This window comes from Perca fluviatilis, chromosome 7 (genome assembly GCF_010015445.1).
Source record: "Perca fluviatilis chromosome 7, GENO_Pfluv_1.0, whole genome shotgun sequence".
NCBI classification, from domain to species: Eukaryota; Metazoa; Chordata; class Actinopteri; order Perciformes; family Percidae; genus Perca; species Perca fluviatilis.
Genome location: NC_053118.1, coordinates 22,766,148 through 22,793,312, shown reverse-complemented (window position 1 = coordinate 22,793,312; position 27,165 = coordinate 22,766,148). Strand labels below are relative to the sequence as shown.

At 39.9% G+C, this 27,165-nt stretch overlaps 2 protein-coding genes across 10 annotated transcripts in view; both read right to left on the bottom strand.

Moving 5' to 3' along the window:
* Positions 1–7,735, bottom strand: part of myh14 (myosin, heavy chain 14, non-muscle) — a 31,386-nt gene extending 23,651 nt beyond the window's left edge. For 5 of the 7 annotated variants that reach the window (XM_039805740.1, XM_039805742.1, XM_039805744.1 and 2 more), the window contains exons 1-4: positions 7,503–7,733; positions 3,642–3,822; positions 1,862–2,068; positions 518–674 (exon numbers count right to left, since the gene is read on the bottom strand). In XM_039805740.1, coding sequence (XP_039661674.1) covers positions 518–674; positions 1,862–2,068; positions 3,642–3,809 — 532 coding nt within the window. In that variant the 5' untranslated portion in view covers positions 3,810–3,822; positions 7,503–7,733. Of the gene's footprint in view, positions 1–517; positions 675–1,861; positions 2,069–3,641; positions 3,823–7,502 lie in introns of all 7 variants that reach the window. The other 2 variants (XM_039805746.1, XM_039805747.1) reach the window with 1 other exon arrangement.
* Positions 7,736–8,893: 1,158 nt separating this feature from the next.
* Positions 8,894–26,186, bottom strand: kcnj14 (potassium inwardly rectifying channel subfamily J member 14). Of its 3 annotated transcripts, XM_039806279.1 has the most exons (7): positions 25,965–26,186; positions 18,090–18,253; positions 17,055–17,887; positions 16,889–16,929; positions 14,662–16,496; positions 13,289–13,606; positions 8,894–12,349 (listed from the first exon to the last, which is right to left on the bottom strand). In XM_039806279.1, the coding sequence occupies exons 5-7, from the start codon at positions 15,712–15,714 to the stop codon at positions 12,119–12,121; spliced, it is 1,602 nt and encodes a 533-aa protein (XP_039662213.1). In that variant the 5' UTR covers positions 15,715–16,496; positions 16,889–16,929; positions 17,055–17,887; positions 18,090–18,253; positions 25,965–26,186; the 3' UTR covers positions 8,894–12,118. The 3 variants fall into 3 exon arrangements, with proteins under 3 accessions (XP_039662213.1, XP_039662210.1, XP_039662211.1); XM_039806276.1 differs by having other exon boundaries at positions 16,889–17,887; XM_039806277.1 differs by having other exon boundaries at positions 14,662–16,929.
* Between the last annotated feature and the right edge of the window lie 979 nt (positions 26,187–27,165).

The following is a 27,165-nucleotide window of genomic DNA, read 5'->3' as shown; positions in this document are numbered from 1 at the left end:
ACACTGTTATTCAATGGGTGGACATTGTTTGCAACATTACCTAGTGTTACATTCAGTCTATAAGAATTCATACTGGTCCTACAGGTTCAATCACTGTGGTAACACACCTACAACCTACCCTGGGGGGGACGGGAGGTGGCCAATACATAGACACAAAGAGGCAGAGACATTGCTCAATCGCCCTGTAACTGCTTTTAAATGGTTGCTTGGAATTCTTTCTCATGAGCTCAACATGACAGGTAGGGCCTAAAAATGTCTGTTACGCAATGTCTATCAATGTCTATGTTGCGAAAAATACCATCTTGCCTATTTGTTTTCACTTTTAAGGCTTTTGATAACAGCCACGAGTCAAGACTATACCACACCTTCAAATAGCGTTCATGGTGTGGCTTAGCGACCAAAGATCAGACAGGTTTCAGTACCATGTTCCAGGCCAGCTGAGCTGATAGCACATGTATGGGTTAGCTATAGTGTCAGTAATAGTCAAGGGTCGCAGGTCACAGATAGTGTTAAGTACCTTGTAGCATGCTGCGATAGGCGGCCTCTGATATGGCGTAGATGTGTGGGGGCATCTCGTGGCGTTTTTTGCCCCGATACATCTCCACGATGGACTCTGTGTAGATGGGCAGGTTCTTATAAGGGTTCACCACCACACAGAACAGCCCTGAATAGGTCTGGAAAAACACAGAGAACAGAGAGATTTACATTGACCTTATTCTCATAGTGCAGTCCGTGGTGCCTTTTATTTCACCAACAATTAGGTTATCAGTCCAGTCAGAATAAATCTGCATTATTTTGTTTTAGGTCTGTTTAATAACCTTCCGTTTTTGACAGAACACTCTCTCTGCACATGCTCCGTCACTTGAGTTAAGTGGTTTGTGCTCGTTTCAAGGAGACTATCAATAATTGTGGGTGGCTTGACTTCTCCCGTTTGATAACTGCAGGAGTCGCATATTCTTATAAAACTATTGCTTCAGCAGAAAGTACAGCAGTAAACCGAAAGGAGCGTCAAGCTGTAGCTCTGTCCTTAAATCAATATATTATGCGGGCCAGCACCATTCTCCCCGATTACTTATTGTGACACAGGTGAACACCTTACCTGAACATTCAGGGAATTGTCAATTAAACTGATTTAAGTCAAGCAAACAAACAAGTCATCCATTTCCCGATAAATAACACCAATCACATCAAGAATGTCATAATAAAAGAATATGGAGATAAATGTGCAGATATTTGTTATGTTTATAAATGTATCAGTTGATTCAGAAAGAAACATTTTGCCTCATGTGAATGCAGCCAGTGATTTTCTACACAATGTCTATCCACACCCAGACATTAGTAGTAAAAGTCATGATGATACATAACTACACTGTCTTGTCATATTGTAACACGCCTCTTAAAGGTATTCCAAAAATCTATCCCTGCTCCTCTCAATCTTTCCTCTCGGCATCATCCTCCATCATTCATCCCATTAATAGTCAGCTCAATTACATTATATATTATTCTACTTTACTATTTACTTCCAGGGCATGTCAATTATCATTGGCTTACATCACTATGACTTCCATTCCTATCCATCCTATCCTACTCATATGTCTTATTTGCACTCTCGTCCCTCTTTTCTGCAGGAGAAACTGGAGATGCCTCCCACTGCCACTAAACACACATAAACAACTTTGTAAACTGACTCCTCACATATCAGTTACACAGGAGATGCCAGAGGAGCTAACACATCATACAGACTGACACAAACATGCATGTATGTGAACATGTGCATTGGCGTCAGAACCATGTCCACAGATTCTTTATTAGTTACATGCTGTGAACGCGTTCACCTGCATTCATTGTTTCGTCCACTCACATAGATCAAGCCAGAGTAGTATCTCTCTCTCAGGTTGTGCAGCACCGAGGCTTCGTTGAGACAGGTGAGGTCGGCCATGTCCTCCACTTTGCTGAAGCGTGGGGGGTTCATCCGCTGCACCTCCTCCCTGGACAGAGTCACCTTCCTCTGGCTGTCTGTTAGCTCAACCTCCACCTCATCACCGCGCTCCTCCCGAATACTGGCCGACTGGGGGTAGAAGTACAGAGAGATTTAACAAAGGCAGTATGGGATGAAGGAACAGAGAGTTTCTGTTCCATGTGAGAATCAAATAGCACACTTTAAATGTGCTTTTTGTAGGTAAAGCACCACGGTGAACATCATGTCTGCATTTATCGTTAATGTGAATTTAATAATTTCTTGCATATAAAAAGAGGTTGTTCCGGAGACTCAGATCTTCTCAGAAGTCTTAAATCTTGGATGTTGCGTCATTAAGTCGTTAGTGAGACAAAATAAAATAAAAAAAGACTAAACTGATGAAGCTGTGACAGATTACCAGTCCAAAGCGAGTTTCAACATCCTGAAAATGTTAATTAATTCTGCACTGAAAACAAATTGAAGGTAACAGCTACTTATTTCTTTGTGTGTAGCAATCAAAAATCAAAATCAAATTAGCCGCATTGTTTGTTTATTTGTAGGTAATGAGCTATAACGAAATAAAAACTCTGGTCTAGTCCTTTAATTCTACCCAGCTGGCCTGCATATAAAATGAAGCAAACAATGAAAATATATTTGTGAAAATGTTTGACAGAATCTCTGCCAGTGAGCTTTAGACTAAGAGCAGCCATTGTATTGGACAGCAGACAAGAATAGATGGTGAGAGAAAAGAGATGAACTCTCTTGTCATGTCGGTCTTGTGCTTGCTGGACAGGAAGTAGTGAACTCTGGTTTTGACCAGGTCACAGGACTCTGCTCTGCTACGCTTTATTCGCTCGGCTACTTGACATGCACAACACACAAAATATGTGCGTTTGTGTTTGTGTGTACGTGGGTGTATATTAGTCACAGGTTGAACTATATGCTCAGAATATGAAACTGGATGAAAGCGTTTCTCTGTGTATGTTATACTTTATGAATGTGTATATTCGGTATGTGTGTGCGTGTTTGTCCTACAGTGCCATTCTCAGATCATGAGTGTAAAATGAAGTCAGTGTCTCTACAACGGCCTCTTTAACATTAGGAGGCTGAAGGAGAGTATTGTTCTATTCATAGAGCTCTCTATGAAACCAGTCCAGCAGAGAGAGGGAAACTCAGAGATAGGACATCAAATTCATGTGTCACATCCTACAATATGTACCAATGAAAACTCATAATGTGCATTATACAAGTACCCAGGAAAAGTGGAACAAATGAATATTATGACATGGGCCTTGTTATAGTTATTAGGCCTAAATGTGTTGGAGAGCATCACAAGGCATACTAAGGAATTTAATAAGATGAAGGAAAGCATGGGATAGAGTGTAACGTCATCAGAATAAAAACCTCATAAAATATGATAACACATACACTTACAACGACTCATACGCCCTGTGCTGCTTTGCCTCACCTGTTTGACACACCTTCAACCGAAGGCACACACTTGGAATACTTATACTTATATAGTAGGAAACAGGAAAACAAGTTGTAAAAATAGATGGCATTTAGCCCTGAAATTCAACTTTAATTTAAGTTTAATCTCTTTACATTCAGTATGATTTTAATTAGAGGTTGGTGCTTGTTGGAAACAAAAAACAAAAAGTCATAAATTTCTCTCCCGCCTTACCTCAAAGCCATGCTTCTCTGACGGCACCCATACCAGCCTCTTAGCCGCCCAGTCGGCCTGGCTGGCGGCGGAGAACATAGAGTTGGAGGTGGGAGACCCTGGCTGTGCCGCCCCTGATATCAGTAAGCGGGTGACATCGTTGACACCGCCCCCCGTTGGCTTGGACATGGTTCTACTGGCACTGTGTGAGGAAAAAAGTGGAGGCAAAAAAAAAGAAAAGATGAACCATAAAAAGTGAGTCTGCGTTAAGCCATTTTTTCCATCACAGGCTACTGTCTTGTGGGAGACGTAAAACTGGAGCGCTGAGGACTGTCGGACAGTGACACTCACTGATGTGATTCTGTGTCAAGACACACATACATCATGTGCAGCCACCCACAAAGCAAGAGTAGTAGTAGCAGCACGCAAGTTTTATGCAGGCCATATCCAGCTGAGATTGGGTCCGGGTTGGCCTAATTGAAAGACAGCAAATCAAGGAGAAGAAGGGAGGAAGAAAGACAGAGAGAGATCGGTGGGTGGAGGGGTGGAGGATGGAGGAAGAGCGAGATACATCAATCGACTAAGTAAACTGACATGACAGTGAGAGGGGGAGGGATGGCGAAGAAGAGGGGAAAAGGGTGGGATAGCAGTGAGGATAGAAATGGACTGAATCTATTGTTAACTGAAAAATATAAAGCAGGCTCCAACTACAGCCCAATCAGTAGAGATAAAACTCTAGTGAAGCCCCCGCTGAGAACCAGTGCACACAGTGGACCCAGTATCCTGCGAAAGAGGAGGTAACAGTAGCTAGAAGTGGTTACTACTCTGAAACATGAAGGCAACCTCCAGTCTAGGGATAGACCGATTATCGGCCCTGGCCGATTAGGTGTATCGACATTTTATTTGCCTGATAACCGAAAAAGTTAATGAATTAAAAAGTGCACTACTTTGGCTCCGCTTCAGCTCTACAGTCTGTCTCCTGTCTCTGCTCCCGTTTCACTCACCATTGAGTCTGACTTAATGTCCCGCCCACAACACTGACTATCTTTTACTGTGCATTATGTTTAAAGTTTCTAATTTATTAAATAATTGCTTAAAGCATTTAAAGTTTTGTGTTGGAGTTTGTAACACTCCAAAATCCTATTTTCATTTTCACTGTAAATGCATATCGGTTTCAAATATTGGGTTTAATTAACTACTAATATTCGGTATCGGCCTTGAAAAGCCAGTATCGGTCGATCCCTAGTGCTACCGACTGTAGCGCTACAACAGGATGCTTCTAGATTTGCTCTGACAACTAAGACAATGTTCAGCAGTGATTTTGTGAGAGAAGTTCTCTCAGTGGTGAACAACTTTCCAATGAGGCTAGTGAGGAGTGACATTGTTTTAGATGGGCTAGTTGCTGCTCCATCCAGGATGGCCCAAAATGACCATTCAGTGTTAATTATCACCCATGTGCAGCGCAAGATATCAGATAATTAGAGCTGAGACAATTAGTCAACTAACAGAAAATTAATCAGCAACTATTTAGTCAGTCGAATCATAATCAGCTTCTCAAATGTGAATATTCTATGTTTTTTACAATAGTAAACAGAATATCTTCGGGTTTTGAACTGAGTCATTTTAAAATGCCACCATGTTATCTTGGAACTTGCGATGGGCATTTGTCGTTATTTGCTGACTTTCAAAAAATTTTCAAACGAAATAATCAGATGAATCAATACTGAAAATGTTATTAATTGCAGCCATACAGATAATACTCTATTGTATGCAAGTACAAGACTATTGACATTCATGCAGCTCACAGTCTAATTAACAGACTAATTTAACTGCAACTACACATTTCTACACTACTACTTTTCAAGGAGACTGGAAAGACAGTTCTTTTGGATAGGTTCATTTGAATCAATGGAATCTGATTACCTAAATTTGGCAACCAAGATAGACATAAGGCTTAAGAGAGAAAGCCTTCAAGCATGAATTAATACTGAATGATGCTTGACAACTGTTGGATTAATTAGCAGTTTGAAATAGATGTTAAAGTGTTGATAGCAAAATAATGTGGATTATGATGCTTAAAATGAGGCTTTGTGGAGGAATGAACTAGTTCCTCTTAAATAAACACAGGGGATGAAGTATGCTTGTTTTTTGAGCAAATGTCAACTTTGATCAGACAGGTAGGCTATTGTGTCGGCCTGTTAACTATTAGGCGTCTCCATGCCTCTGCAGGTATGTCACCTGGCTTGATTCCTGCTGTGCATCGATTTCATTTTTTCCCCACTGTCTGTTAATGACAGGGCCCGGTCCTTAACCCTGCCTTAACCATACCTGTTACTCCAATACAACTTTGGGTGTGGTGTAAACACATTGACAAAGACGGTGCCACCACCCAGCCACTCAGTATGGAAAATATGTGATCCCTGACATAAGTATTTACCTCAGGGCGAGATATGTGGGTTTTGTAGATAATCTAGTTTCTTGTTCATGGTAATGAAGAAACATGTCACCCTGTGCATTGGTGTGGCTGAATGATGCATTTTTAATAATTATTGGATAACAGTGGAGATCTATGTACAGAGCAATAAACTTTATGTCAGGCTTTGGCTACACAGGCAATACTTCATCATCATCATAAATATAAAATAATCAGCCCTATTCCTAAATCAGTTTTAATAGTGACTATAGAAGAAGACTTTGTGTGCCAACACTATAGCTGCAGTGTAGGATGTTGCCGATTCCCATCAATGCCAATGATTCCCCTAAAGCAAAGTCTTCTCCCTCTTACACACACACACACACACACACACACACACACACACACACACACACACACACACACACACACACACACACACACACACACACACACACACACACACACACACACACACACACACACACACACACACACACACACACACACACACACACACACACGTTGTCGCAGTACAGGCTGGACTGACCAGCAAACTCGTCCTGCAGCAGCTGGAGTTGCCAAAACCTGGCTGCTCTCCTCCATAGCAACACTGAGCAGCAGCCCACAGACAATACCTTCAGAGTCTGAACTGAGGTCATTCACTGCGGGGGTCTTTTGGGGTGGGTGGGTGTGGGTGTGTGGGTGCCTGCGCGTGATTGTGCGTGTGTTAAACGGATGGGGGAGCAGGAGACGCCTTTTTTTCTTCAGCTTTGCATCGGTGATGATATTTTGGCATATGCGCACTTCAGAGACAGTGATGAGATGTGACACTATTAAACCACTGGCTATGATGATAATTACAGTGCGGCTGTAGATCAGTACAGCTGCTGCGTGACCCCTATATAAATTACCTGCATTTTAGGTCTAGCTCCAGCACAGAAACTGACGAAGGCAACCACGCCTTCAGCATAAGACATGAACAATCACATGGGCCCCAGCCTGTAATTGACTGTGAACCGCATGCATGTGGCAGCCACATAGGTAACCAAGCAATTTTCACTGAGAAAAAAAGCTAGGTATATATATATATATATATATATATATATATATATATATATATATATATATATATATATATATATATATATATATATGACACAAAGATCACAGTAGGCCAATACATTATAATTATATGGGTCGAGATCCCTTTAATATGGCCATCAGGCAGACAGTTTTCCTTGACCAGACTTCAGGTCATCTCGATGAAAGTCTCTCTTTGAAAGCGAACATTAGATCAAACCAATATGAACGCCTTTAGTCCAACCAACGTTTCATTTTTAGGCGTTATGCCACCGCATTTAGACCAACCTAGCGAGGTTAGCCAGTTCCACTGAAATATGATACGTTCAGGATATTACACTGGCTATAACGAGTTGGATTAGAGTAAAGGCAATTAAATCTCTCACCTTCAGGTTCCGCTCTGAGTCGTGGATAAGGCTGTGGTGCGAGGAGAACCGGGGTGAGGCTGTTTTGTGGGTATTTTCCTGCCTGATAGGTGTGTAGCAGCCTACCGCATATGCGGCTTTTATCATTGCACCGCTCTCTCGGTGGAACCGCACTCACACTACTCGATGAGAATAAAACAGAGAGCAGTGAGGGCAAGGCGACGGCTTCAGTCCAGGAGAGCAACTTCCTGCTAGGAGACCAACCAGGTACAAGGAAACGAGTTTAGGTCAAGCCTCAGAGAGAAATAACTCCAATCAAAATCTACAACCGAGCAGTAGACCCGCCTAATGAATACAACGAGAACTTTCCGCCCCAAAACTGGCATAAAACAAGTGCGTCGACGAATGGTATTAACGGTAGCACAAGAGTCTCCGCTATTAACCAATGGAAACGGACAAGAGGCGGGGCTAGCTGTGACTGACGGGTCAAACAGCCAACTGGAGCGCTGCAGCAGGTGCCTGTGCGGCACTCTCGCGCTAGAGAAGGGAGATTTGCGCGCCCTTTGTTTACCACTGAGTCGCGGCGAGTGTCCGCAGACACAGATCTGGGATCGGATTTGTTTGAATCCCCAACCAAACACAACCGACGGGTTGCTTGGAATGATCTGACTCCAGGCGCGTGATTCAGATCATCCCAGAAAATCCGACTGAACCCGAGTTCCCTGGGTACCATGCAGGGTTGTGGGGCTATGGTAAATATTTACAGCAATGTATAAAATACCATATACGTCATAGCTAAATATTATGAAATGTTTTATTGCCTTTGATATGCCATATAGGTGAAATAAATAACAAAAAATATATATTCGACACACACACACACACACACACACACACACACACACACACACACACACACACACACACGCACACACACACACACACACACACACACAAAGAACAAACGTCTGCATAAGGCTATAGGAAGTGAATCTTTTAAATTGCATTTATTTAGTCAAATAAATTAAACTATACATTTAGCAGTATTGTAAGTGTCTACTCTGTGTAATGGCATCATAATAATAATTTAAATTTTTTTTGCAAGCCATAGGTAGTTTTTTAGGAATACTAGTGTAATTATATGTGTTAATGATCATTTGCCATTTAATGGCAGGCTATATGTCCTGTAATTGTTTTCATAGCAAGTTATAAATTCTTGCACCTGCACTTTCATATGTCTCTTTGTAGCTTTGCTTATTTAAAGCTAATGTACTTACTTGTTGTCTGGAGTTTGAACCTTCACAGTTGAAAGCACTTAATTGTAAGTCGCTTTGGATAAAATTACATTATTATTATAAAAGCTAAATGACATGTAATGTAATGTAATAATAAAGATTATTTTAGGGTCAATATTATTTCCACAAGGGACGTTTTATTCTCCTGATTCATCAGCAGTGATAGACTTTTACAGGTCATTTTGACAACACAATAAAAAGAAATCAAAACTTTAACTGTCAAAGTTGTACAATTCAGTAATTTCAAGATATTTAGTGTTTAATTAACATCAGACAGTTTTAACATTCTTCCACAATTGTTTGGTTAAGGTTTATGTTCAGACTGTATTCTGTGACAGACAGGCCTATCAGTGAAAATATAGAAAAAAGAAAGTTGACATATTTGGTCAAACGAGATTTGGTCATTTGGTTTGTTTGCAACAGTCTTAATCTATGGCAGCAAGTTGTAAGAATGAGGACATTATATGCATGATCTGCATTCCTTTTTTTAATGTTTCGTTTAAATCTTAAAGCACTTCAATGTAAATGCAAAAAGGATTATGAGAGCAGTGATGAATTACACTTTCCATCTAAAATGGTCAGTAGGTTTGCCCCGTGAGCTACAAGAAGAATAAATAAAGAAGCAACCAATAAATGCAATTCAATCCCCGTGTTTTATTTGCTCTACAAACAGTTCAGTTTCATTTAGAAGTGCTCTGTGCCTAAGGCAGCTCTGAAATTACATTTCAGTGTTGGAGCAGTAAGGTTTCCCTTTCTCTTTAGAAAAATAACTTGAGAAAGGTAGCAACAGCTTTTATTGGTTTCATGTCACTCATTTATTAATAATGTATCTATTACAGTATACTATGTATTTTACACTATGTATATACATATGATTTAAAAAATGTGTTTACTATGGAAGCGAATCCTAAGGAGTGAAATGACCAAATAATCCATCTGTCTATTTTTTTCTTGGGTTTTTAAACAACGCTATAGTAGTTAAAGTGATGGTGCAGTAAGTTCAAGTTACAAGTGGAGGCAGGGTGAACGACATGACCCATGCAGCCTATAAATAGAGCATGTAGCCATAAAGGAGAAGTGTAAGGGAGAACACAAACAAAAAAAACAGCCTTATCACTAATTGCAACAGATTATATGTAATCAATACCTCACCCGCCCTGGGGTAACCATAAAAAAAAATCTTTCAATAACTGAAGTGAAACACTGCGATTGATGCCTTGAGGTTAATGTGTGCTGATCCAGCAACACTACGTTGCTGTTGTAAAGCGTCATTAGTGATATTTAGTCTGCATATACTACTTTAGTGCAAAATAAACAGAACAAGTTCCCAGGATGTGCGTTGGACAGGCTGATTATTGGTCAACACTTAATATCATGTTGCACTCCTGACACTGAGTGACCTTACAAACATCTTCTGTAATCAAACACTTAAATACTCATGGTGGCAGGATTAACTGCAAATCATTACAGGATCTAAAATAAACAAGAACATTCCAAGTGCTTTGTCATATAACTTCAAAGAGCAACTATTACATAGTCTACAATACAATACAGCTAAAAACCTATTTATGTTATCAGTGCATGTTCATATTGAGACGGAACCCATCAGCTATCGGTCTAGAGATTATTATTGAGACTACTCAGTTACTGAGCAGATTCACAGTATAGACATTTTTGTCGACTTAGAACAACATCCTGCAAATGTTGAAGTGATTGAATAAACACTCTTGCATAAGTAGCAGTATGAAAATACACACAATAAAAATAGGCTTTAAGTACATTTCAAACATGAAATTAACTGCTGCAGATGAAGGGCCAGTTGCAAAATCTCTGGTTTGTTATGAAGGCACCACTCACTACACTGATCTCACAATTTGTGAGAGAAACCAACTGTAGCACATTAGAACATAGTACCGGGAAACATGATTTTATGGGCACAAAAATACAGTATCATTTTCTATGAATGTGGTGTAGCTTCCAGTTCAATCCTCATCCATTTGCACAGATGTTAGACGGATGTTTTATTCTCAGAGAAGCAGAAACAGCAAACCATCGTCACCACCATCACATCTCTCCTACTCAGTTCAGTAATGTTCTAGTGATGTTGGACGTGACTTTAGTCCTCCTGTGCATTTACAGAGCGGATGAGAGCAACCCCTTTAAAGTTGGATTTAGTCCGAACCATCAAGGGTCTTCCAAGTGCCAAGACACTTAAAAGATTATAATGTCATAGCTCAGTCGCTAACTACTACAATCCAAAAGTAACAGAGCAAAACAATACAGTGTGGGTGATTTTAGCTATACAGGACATGAGAAGATACTGTAGATAGTAGTGCAAGAAATAATGTATAGTATTTAACTATCATCATCTGTCATTGTGTATCTAACACTACAATGCTTACTCTGATGCTTACTCTGACCTCGCCACATGGCATTCAACTCAACACAAAATGATTAAATAAAGCAAATGTTACAATCAGTGAACTTTTTTTTTGCATGACATAATACAGCCCCAAAACAAACAACATATATAATATAACATGGAAAAGAAACTGCTCAAAATCGCTGCTAGTTTTCAGCTGTTTCTCCATGCTACTGTTGTTCTGCTTTGGCTCTACAAGTAGCCTAGCCTAATACTCAACTACATTCTAAACACCCCCCACCAACCTCAAAGTATCACAAAATGTGCACTATCCATACTTACCATACAGAAATAAAACATTAAAATGATAATACAGCATCATAGTGGAATACATTCCTGAGTTGTACCTCAGAAGGTACACTGCCATTCATTTCATACAGAAGCCACCTCAAATAGATCATAAAACTGGAGGTGCAGTTGCATGGTAGAGCCACCATGGGGTGCTGCTGTATATTCTGCCAGTCAGGCATTAGAGCCAGATGGGCGTGTTGTGGTAGTGCCGGGCCAGATGAGAGACTTAGCAGACAAGTTTTCAATGATCCTAAAAGATTGCCAGGACCAATCAGACAACTAAGCCAGTGTAGTAACCCTTCTCCCTAAAATACTGCCCCAAAACCTCTCTCTATCTGTCCATTTCCTTTATATTACTCAGTGCAATCTAATCTGTATGGTAGTACTTAATCTTGCAAACTTGTAAAAGTTGTAATGGATCTCTTGACTTGCTCCTATTTTGAACTTTGTTTCCTGTCCAATCACTGTAAACAATGTTGCCTCCTATCCTTTATCCTGACACTGGCCCTAACGACTTTCAATCCGGTCTCTCTTGGTCTGCCAATTTCTACCAGTTTAACCCTCTCTCTCTAAAACACTCTGGGTCAACTTCCTATCTCTTTTCCCTTAAGGCCTTCTATCCAACAGGTTCAATTGTAGTGGAGATGTTCGGCCAGGGATTGCCTTCGGGTCGGTGGGGAGGGACACTCAGGGTCTGGGCCAGGCTCATCATCAGGGGAGACGAGCTGCAGAGCGACTTCGTTCTCATAGCAGAATGACGAGCGTGAACTGTGAATGTACTTCTGCTCGGCCAGCTCCTTAGCGCTGCATGAAGGTGTGTTCGGGATTTCGTATGTCTGATGGAAGAATGAGTAGTCCACCTGGAAAAAAGGCAGAAAATGAGAATTTTTACATACACATTTTATTGTAAGGTGACAAGACAAGAGACTATAGCAACACGTTGTTCACGTCTGTAATAATAGCAGGACAAGCTACTCGCGTACTAGCTAAACTGGTAGTCAGTTGAAAAGGTGAAGATCGCATTGTCGGTTGCCTACCAGTTACAAACCGGCTCGGTAGTGAACGACACGGTAATGTGTTTTCAGCTGAGCTAGACATAGAACATTTGGTTAAAACAGATTGGTGATGTGATTTGCCTTCATTGTTCTCTGTGAAGTTAGCTAGAGGTGAATGTAGCCCCGGTGTGTTTTATGTGGAGTGACTGCGTCGGACTCTTTAAAAAATGGCTCAACTCCTGGCAATTGCTCCTGGTTCTTCACCAGTGATTTGGAAAAAGGAATTAATTTGGTTAACAGGTGAACCAGCTTTAAAAGTGAGTTTTACTTTAAAGCAGTAAGAAACTTTAATATGTTCAATTTTGGGATCCCCCTTCGGATGCCCACCTGCCAGATCCCACTTTAACCCCTGCTTAATATTATTAGCATGCTAACATGCGCAAAATAACAATGCTAACATGCCGATGTTTAGCAGGTTAATGTTTACCATGTTCACTGTCTTAGTGTAGTGTGTTAGCATGCTAACATTAGCTAATTAGCAAATACAATACAACTGAGGCTGATGGGAACGTCAATTTTGCAGGTGTTTGATCAAAAACCAAAGTACTGGATGTTCAAATTTTGACCTGTTGATGGCGCTAGATGACAAGTCAGGGGATCACCAGAGTATAGGTGATAGTGGACCAACTGACCAACACTGCCATCTCTAGAGCCACACTGCTACATATACCACTTCAGACATAGCATTAAGGGAAGGTAAGGATCTATATATTTTCCTATATATCTCCATCCTTCCTTTCTGACCTGGTAGCAGTCTTTCCTCTCGAAGAGCACTGGTTCAAATCTGTGTCCCCAGAGGATTTCAGAAGCCAGATAGGAGCTACGGCACTGTGTGGTCATAGCTGTGGCCTCCACCATGCCCTCGAGTATGACCACCACCTCCAATTCAGAGTCATTCTCCAGGGTCTTTCGGTCAATCTCAAAGAAAGGTGACTCGTCGTTGATCTCGTGGACAATTGTCACTGGCGAGACCAAGAAGATGCGGTCAGTGCCAGTGTCAAAACCCACGTTGATGTCCATATTGTCCAGCGGGAGGAACTCTCCCTCTTCTGTCACCCTTGGCTGTAGTTGGGAATAGAGAGTAAAATAAAGTCACAATTTGATACTGTACATTAAACTTTCCACATTAGATGATGCAAAATTGATTTTCACGCGTGGGAAAATGTTAAATAGAGACAAGAAACAATTTCCAATATAGAAACAAACATCAGCCAAAGGCAGGTGGGACATAATCAAAGTAAAGTAAAATTAAACTGTAATTCTGGCTATAAAACGCAACACACATACACTTGACACTATTTCCTAAGGTCAGTTTTAGAAATTGTATTTCTTACCCTGACCCAGAAGCTTAGTATTTGGTTATTATATTCAGATGAATTTGACTATGTCTTTAGTCATACCACCCGTGCATAGGCTTATCACTCACCCAACCCTTACTATGGAACAATATCTGGTCCCAGCATTTAGAATTGTATTTTTTTTATCCTTGCTAACTTAATCCCATCTGCCTGTCTGAACTTTGACATGGTCATGCTATTAAGAGAGATCAAATTGTCTATGCTGTAACACCAATTTTCCACAGATTTTGACCCTCCGGACAACTCTGGCAGCATACATACGTGTACACACACAACACTGAAGACAAGACAAACATTCACAAAAAGAGAAAACATGTTTAAAACTACCCACATAAGGCCAGACAGAAAGGTAAACCTAAGCTTACAGTACAATAACCTAACCCACATATAGCACACATACTGCCAAAATGAGACAATGAAGGACAATGGTTCTCAGTTAAAGAATTGCAGGCAAGATAATCCATGGTAAATCTTCCTAACCCCTGAGGGAAAATAAAACAAGCTCTCATTAACTACGGTCCACAGAATACAGGCCAGATGGTCTCAGTGCTTCCTCTTTCTCTCTACTGCAACCTTTTTTCCTCTACCGCGATCTCTCAGAGTTGCAACCTCTGGTTTTTGATACAGTTGTTAACTTTGGCTTTTCTGTTTTACCATCCAATCAACTTTTTCTAAAAAATTGAAAGGCTTTTCTCTTTTATCATTGCCAAACTTTCTGACCTTTTTCACCATGGCAATTATCCATCTCCCACCACTTACCTTTAGTAGCTGTGCTCGAACATGTGCCTCTACCAGGTGGCTCTTGCGTAGGTTTCCGACCCTCCACATCATACAGAGTTTCCCGTCCCTCAGCGCCACCACAGCTGTGTCAGAGAACACCAGTGTCTCGTTGCGCTTCTTGGGCTTGGCAATCTTGGCCATGACTGCCCCGATGATGAAGGCGTCAATGATGCAGCCCACAATGCACTGCAAAATGACCGCCATCACCGCCAGGGGACATTCTTCGGTCACACTTCTGAAGCCATAACCTATGGATGTCTGCGTCTCCAAGGAGAATAGAAAGGCTGCCATGAAGCTGTTCACCTGGAGGAAGCATGGCTCCTCAACCACTGCCTCTCTATCAGACTCTCCTCCAGACCCGGCCTCTCCTGATCCCGGAGAGGAACCTGGGCTGGGGGTAAGCCGAATGGAGAGGTCCCCATGCACGGAGGCAATAAGCCAGAAGGCAAATCCAAAGAGCAGCCAGGAAAGAAGGAAGGAGAGGGTGAAGATGATCAGCATCCAGCGCCAGCGGATGTCCACGCAGGTGGTGAAGAGGTCGTTAAGGTAGCGCTGGCCCCTTTCGCTTATGTTGACGAAGGTGACGTTGCAGCGTCCGTCCTTGCCAACAAAGCGTTGTCGGGGCCGGCGGCTTGAGCACCTGGTGCGCCGGCGGTTGGTAGTGGAGGGGGAAGAGAGTGAATTCTGGTCCGAGGATGAACGGCCTTTTCCTCTTCCTCCTACACTACTGCCTCTTTCACTCCTTAGTCCTGAGCACATTCCTCCTGATCTCACCCCGCCTTCTCCTGCGTCTCCCCCAACTCCAATGGCACTCTGCCTCCGTGCATTGTTGGTGTTGCTCTGAAGAGGTAGAGTTTTGCCGTTCAGGGCATGGGTCGGGGAGGGGCTGGTTGGGGTCCCTGACCCCACTGGACTCCCCCCTGCCCTAGCCGTGTCAGCAGCACTCTGTGCCAGCCTCATGACCTCCTCCTCCTCCACTGGCCCGTCCACCACAGCACTGAAACGACGTTTCACACGTGCCGCTCCCATCATGTACAATCCAAAACAATAAAAAACAAAAAGTCTCCTCTCTCTTATGGTGCACAATAACACTGTATTCCTCAGTGAGCCTGGATTCAAATGTTGATGAGGCAATTAAGCACCTTGATACAGTCAATTAAATGTTTGGTACTAACAACATAGTCAGTCTTTCAGTCCTTATTGAAGAGATAATTGCAAGTCCATAGAGGCCAATAGTAACCAGAGGATAATTCCCTCGAAGGCCATTGATCAGTCACTTACTTTCCCCGACTTGTGATCTTTTCAGTGATAGATCCCTCAGCAAACAAAGTGGGCTTTCTTAAAGTAGGGTGCACTCATTAACAACCAATGTCATAAAAATCATACTCACTGAGTGAGGTGAGCTGAAAACAAGGATGTCAGCAGTAGCCCAAGGAGTCTATTTCTGTGACCCCTAGTTTCTAAGAACTCTTTTGACAAGGAGTGATAGGGCTGGTTGGACCTCAGACATCACAAAAGCATGCAGGATTGGTTCTGTTCAGTTCCAAACAAATAAAAGGGAAGCCTCAAGCAGGCATCAATTGATACAAGCTATAAACTGATAATGCAATGGAGTAGGAGGATGGAGATGGAAACATGTAAAGGATGTACAGTTCGTTACAGGGTACTGTACCTTTTATAATATTGTGACAAGACTTATTGTGACAAGACTTAAAATGGGACAATATGATAAAAACATTTCCAACATGCAATCAAAAAAGAAAAAAAAAACATGCCAATTCTTACAATCAAAGATCTCTCCAGTGTCACAACCCCTTGGTATGGGCATGTGGAAACAAAGAGCACAGTTCATCAAACAGTCATCATTCATCTTTCATAATTCAATGCCAATATGTTTGTCTTGGATAAAGCACTGCATATAGTACACACAGTTAAGTGTTAAATAGCAATTGTCAAGGAAATGTCACATTTGCCCAACAAAAGGGTCCCAACTGAAAGAACCATGTTTTGTTTGCCATTTCCTGATCAATCATGTCACTGCTTTAACAATTTCACATTTTCTTTCTAAGGGTCTGCACATCTGTTTAGCAGCCATTGTCAATTTGGTGAAGACTTGTTTTACTGACTGTTGTGTGAATAATATTGACCTGAACTACACGGCTGTTAGCAATCACATGCAACAGTTAGTCTCTCAGAGCAGACATACCTCATTACAGCTCAGCATTACGGCTGAGAAATCGCCTATGCCTGACAAAAGATAAGAAGGGAAGAAAACAACAGAGAGTTTACTTTGATCTGTCTCCAACACCACTTGTATTTTTAACTTTGAGTGGAAGATTTATATGTAGGGAAAAGGTAAGTACACAGGTCACCTGAGGAAGTTTTCTATATTTTTCTGGAGGTTGGGCGCCAAAGTAGATAGATCAGGTGTATGCCACAGAAGGAGAAGAGCTGAGAAGGGCTGAGAACTACAGTGGCTGAGAGCATAACTGGGTTTGTGGATTGTAGTCTATTACTCATCATCTCAGTTTGAACCAGATCACAAAGGGCTACCTGAACATCAGAGTTTCCACAAGCAAAATGGAAGAATAATACATGCAGATGCAACACAAAAATAATGCATGAGTAACTTTGAAGTGCATCATCTAAAAAGCATTCAAAGTTAATATATAGAAATACTTCTTAAAAACTGACAAAGAAATGTGCAAATCTATCTGGAAATGAAAAGCTTGTAGAGTTAGTATTTACCTTGCCCAACCATTTCCAGAGAACTCTTCTACTGAATCCTGACAAGTATACAGAGTATCCACATCCTCTTTGGAACAGTACACAGACTCAAACCCTCAACCGTAACCCTGCACTGTGGTGAGTACAAAGAAACTGAAAACGATAGACATGAGCTACTGATATAGCTGCACAAATATAGACAACGCTATTTCATTCAAACAGTAACAGCAGGTTAGACAAAAATCTACAACAAATGGAAATGGGGAAAGAGATCTCTCCTGAAGTGTGAAGTGACATAAGGGTTCATCTTCGCTTATGTGTTGACCTCCCTTTATGACACATGTTGAGTAAAAGCATTGGGCTTTGGTGGAAATTCAAGGAAAGTGTCTGCTGGTTTTTCCGTTTTCTTAACTGAGATGTCGATTGTCTGTTTTGTATCCCTTTGCTTTAGGACCTTCTTGTTTAACACACTGCCAGTCTTGAAAAAAAAATGAGAACAAAACAAGAGGATGACAATTAAAGTCAAGGTAGAAATTAAATTATGCTGAAACAGATGCTTCAGTAGTTATCTTCTTGTCTCAAAAGAGACTTTTCTCTCTTAAAATCATTGCATATATAATCACATTTCATATCAATTAAAATCTGATAAATATCTAAATGTATGGTGATGAGAAACCTACTGTTTGTAGTAGTCCTCTTAGGTTTCTCTCATGCAGTCCTTGGATTGTTCAAATATGGTCAAATATTGTGGAGCTTTTCCTTTAGAAAGTCTGAACTTGAAGAACCAAACTTTATCACAGCAAAGGGAAAACTTTACCCAGATGTACCTGTGGAATAATGGAGCCTGTAAAGAGAAACAGAGAATTTCTTTTCATTTTGTCATTTGTTAAGGACAAAAATCTGTACAAAAATGGGCATTCTGAAGGGCAGCTGGAATTCATCACAACATATTTCAATGTATTGATGGATATAGAGTCAAACTTTATAGGGAGGACTGGTCAGTTACCATAAAGTACTGAACTGCAGGGGCCTCATTTTGGGTCAGGAAACCAAGTGGTACAGGGTGACTAATCTTTGTAAGTAAGCAACAGTGGAAGACAATAGACTGGAAGAATTGAAGGTGATTTTCTTGGGCAAAGGTTGAGACTGGGATTGTAGCTCAGATGAAGGACTGAGATAAACTGGGACTCTGGATTGACTGGGGGTGAAGAGGTAGTATGTCTTGCTGTGGAGATGGCGATATGCTGTGGATTACAGCTGCGCTCGTGACTTTGGTAATCTCACAGACGGTTTTGCAAATCCCCTGAGGAGTTACATAAGAGCCACTACTGTTATAGAAGGTAGCAAGAATATCTATAAAACACACACAGGATATGTTATGGCATTTACAGGATTTGGGATAATATAGAAAAAGCAGTATATGGCACTGAATCTAACAAATGTATCCCTCAACAAATATTGTGCAATATAGTGTTCACCTTGATTGAGTTGGAACTAATCAATACTTTCACTATAATCTGAGACATAACGTGCCACAAATAAACAATGTAGAGCATCCTTTTGGCCAGTGTAATTTACACAACAAAAATAAGGGAAATTACTGACTCCATGCATTAAAGAGCTATAAAACTTTCTATAGGTCATCTTTCTTAGATCCATCTGTTATTCTCTCATCACTACTGCCGCTACTGTAGGTGAAAAGCACGCAGACCAGTCCAGGATTTAACAGGTTCAACCAAACATGCATGAATATAATAAATGAACTACTATGTAGTAGCATTTGTGAAAATGTATCAAGGTTGTTTATTAACTAGACAATAAATCATAAATGTTGTAACATTATTGTAACTGAGCTCAAACTAAAACACGTGGTCTTTTAAGGTCATAATTTCCACAAATTTTTAATAAAGACAGACATTTCCAGGCTTGTGTTGCTCAATGTTCAGTTAATGAACAAATGTGTGAGGAGGCAGGTCCTGACCTTGAGGCCTCTACTGTAGCTCATGCCAACACCACCAAATGAGTACACTCTCAGGTCTGCTATCTCTATGATTGGTTTGAAGTGTCGCCGGACAACTGACGACAGTAGCTGGAGGAGGTGATGAGGGAAGTGTGTGTGTGTGTGTGTGTGTGGGGGGGGGACAATGTGAAGGTATACGTGTCCTTGTGTTGGCTAGCCATAGCCTCGTGAGGTGGCAAATGTCTCAAATAACTTCTCATATAAGAACATGCAGGGGTGTCTGGGAAAACTGTGTATGTGAAGTTGTTGCTTCACACTGTCAGGACCCCCAGAGAAGCATCTGATCTGCAGTCGTGCCTTATATGATAAAGGCTGAAACATGTGATGGGACTTCTAATGTTTATGGGTCCTTTAACTAAACTTATTTTACCTCTGACACTAGTTACTATTCGTTTGCATGAGATTTAGCATACATTTAGCATATTGGGATTTTCATTGATTTTCACAACTAACCAGGTAGAGCTAGAGTCATTCATAAACCACTTTAGAGAACTATGTATGATATGATATGATATATATGTATGATTGAAATTTAAATGTTCTCTATATAGTTCCATCTCCATAAATGTAAGAATTTGCTGCTTTTCCTTGTCTTACATTTCAGTTGATTTTTTTTCTTTGGATTTTGGACTGTCATATAAAACAAGAAATTTGATGGGTATTTTTCACAATTGTTTGACGCTTTGTAGACATAACAATCAACTGATTGATGAAAAAAATTATCTGCAGATAAATTGAAAATGAAAATAATGAATAAGTAAATTGCAGCTTTAAAACTATTCTATATCTTTTGTAGCAGTAAACTGCTGAGAAAATATACGCCACCTACTGTAGAAGGTAAACTACCTCAATCTTGACCTAGGACCCTGTTTATGCCACAATTTAAAACTTAAAACAGTAACACCAGAAACATTTGAAAGTGATACAGCACACATTACAGTCTTAACAACATTATACATTAATAGACAGTGACTCACTATAACACCTAGTAGGTTGTTTTAACAGCTTGAAGAAAAGGAGCAAAGTTTCTCCTGTACAAGTTATAACTAATTACTTTAAGCGTATTGGGGGCCAGCAAAAGGATTGGGAGATAGCTGAGGTTAACATTTGTGATCTTTTGTACCTCAAAAATGCCATACTCATAACTAACTACTAATTTGGAGTTGATTACTTAGGAGAATCTAAATAAATTGAATCACATCATCTGCATAAACTAAAATCTTATAGCAAAAAATCTTATGCAGAATATGAAATTATTCCTGCATCAATGTTTAGTGGTCTAGCAGCAGATAATGGTTCCATAGCAAATGCAAATAAATCACTGATTGGGCAGCACTCACTGGCAAAATGATAACCCAACAATTGCTGAAAACATAAACCAGCTAATTAAGCTTTATAATCCCAGGGTTTGTGATTATTTTTAAATTGCCACTGTTGTTTGAGCAAAACTGACCACAATCAGCTGTAGGGGACTGCACAAACAACGTTGTTGAAGCCATTCTAATTGTAAAACAACTCTCACTGGTTTGAATTAGCAAGAAGTATTACATTGACCCAAAAACTTTAAAGCAAAACATCTACCTTGCCTCAAGCTATCCACTTTCACCACCTGTCTTTTTTCATTGTGGATCTCTCACCATGTATTCTCTCCCTCCCCTGTCCTCTTTCTATCCAGATTATCTGACCATATTAAGGTGTTATGTGGCCAGATTAGATTTGCAGGGAATATGATTTCGGTGTCATTGAAAAATGCACTGAATAAGTAGGTTCTTCAGTTTGTCACTCTCCTTATCTCCCGTGTCACATGTGAACTGTCCTATTTCCTGTTCTTTTGTTCTAAAAACTACAGTTTTAGTAAAACAATGTACACAAGATAATGTTGCATGGCTTATTTCATGCATCATTGGATAGTTTCATAATGGTGAGTTTAATTAACACTGTGGACACAATGTACTGTACAATATAAAACCCTCAAAAGTGACCCTCTACATTGCGATGTCACAATACAAATGTGGAGACATCAATACTTGTTATTGATCAGTGGGGGTTGGAAACCAGGGCACAGACGAGATCTCTATGTGTCACACATCTGAGCCTTTTTCTACATCTCTTTTATTTCAGCTGTAATTATTCTATTAAACTTCACTTTACAAGGCAGATTTTAATCATGTTTTATGTGCACAAAGGGGCTACTGCAACAGCTGCAACAGCTGCGCATATCAAACAAATGCCCAGTGACATTACAAAACTGCAGTGACCTTTTACCAATCAATACAGTTCTGGTGAGTGTTGATCTGGTGGCATCATTAATACATTGCAGGAGCTGCAGATGATAGCTGCAGCACCAGAGCACCAACCAGTAATGGATGTTACGACATAACTAAACATTAGGTGACATTTTCCTGATGGTGTTGCTTAATATTTAAAACACATGCACATTTACATATCTTTACAAAGTTTGAAGTTGAAAGGACTATAATGGTGTTGTGCATGTTTTAGCTCATTTACTACGAACAACATAGATTTTTGGACCGTTGAATCATTTTACCACATTCCAGCCAGCTACTGGTTTCAGTTTGATGTACCATAGAATGGAAATCAACTTGCAGAAACAACTTGCTTAACACAAATATTCCATCAGATTGAATTTGATTTATTTATTTGTCCAAGTGTGTTAGTAAGTAGTCTTAATTATAATTACCACAAAAGTGTAGATAAATTGGAAATGTATGTCAAGAAACAAAGACCATTATCATTTTTAACACAATGCCCAAGAAAAAACAGCCCTGATTGTGTTTGGTTAGGGCTGGTTGGTTAAGTTAGTTATACAATCTATGGTTAAATTCACTGATGAACAACAACACACACACACACACACACACACTTATAAAAAAACATCTAATAATAAGCACAAGTGTGGAGTCATCTTGGCACCGGGCCTTATTCCATCTAATTGAAACTTTTCTGCTGCCGTCCCTCCCTCAGCTGTGTGCAGTAATCAAGGTCATTGTGTGAGGACGAACAAAAGTTAATCTGGGGAGTTAAGACGGTTCAGGTTGCAATGTGCTGGTTAAAACTCTGCACAACTATTTTCGAATTAAGAAAATACTCAGAACATTAAGAAGCACGTAATCAAGACTAATTAGACTATATAAATTAGACCCAACTTTATTATTTTTTACAGCTTTCTCCTCAACTGTTAACTACTATTACTATTACTACTATTAACTGAAAAAATCGTTTTACTTTGTCTAAGGTAGCATTTATTACTTAATTACAATTGCAGACCCTTAGCCACCCTAGTGGAGGGGGGTGTTCTTTTTTCCAAAAAGTGGACCTTTTTGCAGTTTTCCCTCATTTTGTAATTATGAGGTTGAAAAACTTAATTATGGTGACTAATTAATAATAACTAATTTGTGCTGAATTAGTGTGTCTGCTGGTATCTCAACAAGCACACTTTCTGATGCACCGAAAATATAGTACACACACACACACACACACAGGGGCCAAAAGGTGGAGAATGATGAGGGGTTGTAAAGGTGGAAGAGCTGTTTATCAACTGTGACTATAGATCTGTGTATTTTTGACCTCGTCCACAATCTGGGTCTAAATCAATCGCTTTCCTATCACGTCAATCATCTGATTTTGGGTTTGGGGAGAGAGGTAGGTGGCCTTTCTGAGCTTTGGCTGTTCCATGTGCTGCTTCAGCTTCTCATCATGGTTGGCGAGTAGTTTCATCAGAAGTGGTGCTTATAACTAGCCTGGGTAAACCCTGACGAACTTCCGGCAAATTTGAGATTTGCTCTGCAAGTCAGTCTGGCAAAGAGCCCATTCAAACCCATTTCCAATGTCCCCAAAATCGAGGCACCAATCACAATCGCTGAGGCGGGCTTTACACCAATCACAACTGTTGAGGCGAGCTTTATGCGACGACAATAGCGCAGCGACGGCGAGCAGCTTTTTGTTTACATTCAACATAACGGCTACCGAAGCGCAGCGTCACCCGGATCATTGGTCTGATTGGTTGAAGGACTATCCAATGCGCCCAGAGGCATTTGAGCGGCGTCCGCTGGTGACGCCCCTTTGGAAATGAACTGTCAATAAACCTTTCCCAGACCCACTCTCAGTTACAACTAAGAAGGGTCTGGTGTCAACCAGGCTAGCCTATAACAAGATTAGGGCTTTGGTTTGGTTTAGATCATTTTTATTTGGGGGGGGGCATTAGAATTATTGGCCGTCATCATTTAAAAATACTTGTTTTTAATAACTGTGTGCCTTTAGAAAAAATAACATATAACCTTAGAAAGGGATACAACACCTTTATTAAAATAAAGCCCTATCTGGATTATGTGGATAATTTGATATTGGAATGTGACTGACCTCGAAACATTGTATACCTACTTTAAAATATTGGAGCATCCTTTTGGGGATGGGAGATGGGGGGTTGTTTTGTTTGTGTTTGTTCTTGCTCTTGTAAACTGAAAAATGAAAATAAAGTATTCCAAATTCAAACCACCTGAACCCCCTCTGCCTACGGGCCTGCATTGTTGTATTAGATTGTATTAAATAGCACAACTGAGTGATTCAATTTAGATATATTTCCATTTGAAATGCAGCACAAACAAGGGATGTAAATTACAGAGTACACTATGGTGTTAGCATCAGATATATTGTCCATGATAACAGTAGTATCACAATACAGATGATTCAACACCCATCGCACAGTCAACATGTCAACAAACAGTCATACATTGGAAAAATGCCACATGCAGGAATCAGAGCAGTTACTGTAAAATGTCTGGAGTGAAAGGACACAACCACGCTGCAGTTGAATGGCAATGTTGGTTTTCAAGACTGTATCACAAAAAGAAATATCATGATATACTCTCATATTATCTATCTCACCGCTTTTCAAAATCCTAAGTTAAAGTGGCTTGGCTGGAAAACAAAACAAAAAACATAAAAAAACAGCTCTTTGCGCTATGCAATATCATGATAGGCCTATGTTTAATCTACTTATGGAATTAAAAAATAAAAAATAAAATGGGGCATGATGTTTGAAGGACGTGGGCGTTTACCAAGCAGGGAGGGTCCAGCAAAATATTCTATAGAGTTATGCTATAGGAGGTGTATCCACGATTCTTTGAGCTTGACCCATAATAGGGACTAAAAGCAAGATACCTTGGCCTCTGCGTCAAAACAATTTTAATCCGTCACTCCCATGTCCCTTTATGGAAGTGCAACACTAAATTGTTCAAGTATTCTTTCACATCATTAGCTATAACATGTACTTGCTAACTGCCCTGGATGCTATGCATTGGTTAAAATAAGTTATTTTTGAATTATGGTTACCTTAAAATGATCAACATGAATAAATGTAGCCTGTTGTGTTAGCTCAGGCTTGATTTACAAAAGTCTTACAAAATAGAACCATGAGCACCTTTTAAAAGAGAATCAGCTGGAGGAAAAAGTGCTGTCATCTTATAGTCCTGTGCCCGGTTGCATAAACTACCTTAAGTTTTAAACTTGTCCCTTATGCAAAATATTTCCCTAAGCTCAGGGGTTCATTTAGGAGCATTGCATAAAGCCCTAGTTTGTCTCCTTGCCTAAGTGGTTTTATGCACCAGGTACTGTACTTTTGTCCGTCCTCTTTACTCCATGTGCCTCCCTGAAAACCCGTCAGCAATGTCTTGCTACTTGATTTAAATGTGCTTGCGGGTACAATCTACTGCACATTTTGCAAAGAAACTGCGAAAGAGCATCCTTAGAAAATAACTATACATGTGCACTATTCATGTATTTCAAAGGGGTTTGTCCCTCAGTTTTTCAGAAGCATTACATCACTAAAACCTATTTCAAAATACAGCTGTGTTTTCTATCAGTTCACACAACTCACAAAACCAAAAAAGAATTAAAATCTAAATCATCAGGGCACACTGAGCTCTCTGGCCATCTCATCTGCTCAGGTCTCTCTCTGTCAGTGCTTCACTGTTCCCCCAACTGTAACATCTTTTATTTTTTTATTCATCTTCCACTCCTTCACAGCACAAGTAAGGTCAAATTAGCCAGACATTAATGCAATACTGAAGATTTCTAATTATAGGCCTACAGTAATGTAATGGAGAAAAAAACTGTTGAAGCATCCTTTTGGTTAAGGAGAATTCTTGTATATGTATAGAATAATATCCTATTTTCCAAATCCTATTTGAGGTCAACCACAACGCTACAAACCAAAATTCAAAACTAACATTAGGAATTTCCACAGTGTCACTGATGTGATAAATAACTACATTCTTTAAACTGCATCACCTTTGTCTGATGCTTTTCAGAATAAAATGTAGACTACGAGTTCATGCTTTTAATTCCCCCTGAGGTTAACAGACAGGTTGTAACGGACAACACAACTGCCATATAACATCGATAGAATAATAATAATAATAATATTAATAATAATAATAATAACAATAAAAAGAAAAGATATCCAAAAGTAGCGTTTTGACCACTTCTTGCGCAGTTAAATTCAGTCAGCACTTACCGTCCGATGACATGTTCCTCCCGTTAATTCAGCGCGATGTGACGACGTCAGTTTACTTTCAGTTCCTTAAAGGTTGGTTAATTACAAAAAGAAAGAAGCACTGATTAAAAAGCGCGTGCGAGCAGTCCCTAAGATATCGGTGCTGTCAACTGTCCGCGAGCCCTAGAGGTGGTGGATGAGCGCGCTCACGTTGCGATGCTATCTGTCCCCATTCAACCACGCGCCTCTCCGGACTGCCAGTGTGACCTTTCACAACATCCTGATTCATCAATGTTAAATTACAGTTTAGATGTGTAGCCTATTACAATGATTATTGATCCCGGATTACTCATTTAGGTTATATATATATATATATATAATATATATATATATATATATATATATATATATATATATAAAATATAATATAAATATATAATATATATTTCAAGTAAAACTCACAAACTGTATCCAAATTGTAACAGGAATGGCTACTGAACTAAGAGTTTTTATAATATATGTTTTTATGATATATTTTTTAAATAAAATTATTTTATAGTAGTTATATTTATAGTTATTTTATATCTCTAGTGTATTGTTGATTATAGCATTAATCTAAGCCTCATCTATTATTTTCCATTTATGGGCTAATACAAAATACCTCATTAACCTCTTATTTGTGTCGTCTGTGCACTTTTAAATGTCAGGCTACAGTTCATGTCATGTAAGATTACTGGAACACCGATGATAAAAAAAGAAGGTTGCATTTGACCGTTATATAATGAAATAATATTTAATCTGTATTGATAAATACTGATGCTAAGATTTGATGAAGAGTTTTATGAAGGTGGGAGAGAGAAAGTCAGAGAGAGAGAGAGAGACAGAGAGAGAGACAGACAGAGCGACAGTGTGTGTTTACTAATACTTAATCTGATTTAATCTCAGTCAAGGCAACCAAGAAGTGACCTATGATGTCATGAGCTGTGTCATTCTATGGAAATAAAGATCAGATTGGAGAAGACCCAAGGGCAACGGCTCAAAAGCGATGTAATGCAGCAGGCACAACAGTCAGCTGCATCCAACATAAACATGTAAACATTTGGATATCAAAACCCTGTGCATTTATGAAACACAAATCAATGTAGTGGGTGATCTAAATCTGCAACCTCTGTTATTTTAAATTGCACAAGTATTTGTGTAAAAACACTAATTGTTATTGACC

What these genes read in the sequence shown, in the direction of transcription:
- kcnj14 (XM_039806276.1), bottom strand. Translation starts at nt 15,714, where the DNA reads ATGATGGGAGCGGCACGTGTGAAACGTCGTTTCAGTGCTGTGGTGGAC. An exon ending in TTCGAGCACAGCTACTAAAG is followed by an intron (nt 13,607 to 14,661) that starts GTAAGTGGTGGG and finishes TCCCAACTACAG; the next exon opens with CCAAGGGTGACAGAAGAGGG. An exon ending in AGAGGAAAGACTGCTACCAG is followed by an intron (nt 12,350 to 13,288) that starts GTCAGAAAGGAA and finishes CCTTTTTTCCAG; the next exon opens with GTGGACTACTCATTCTTCCA.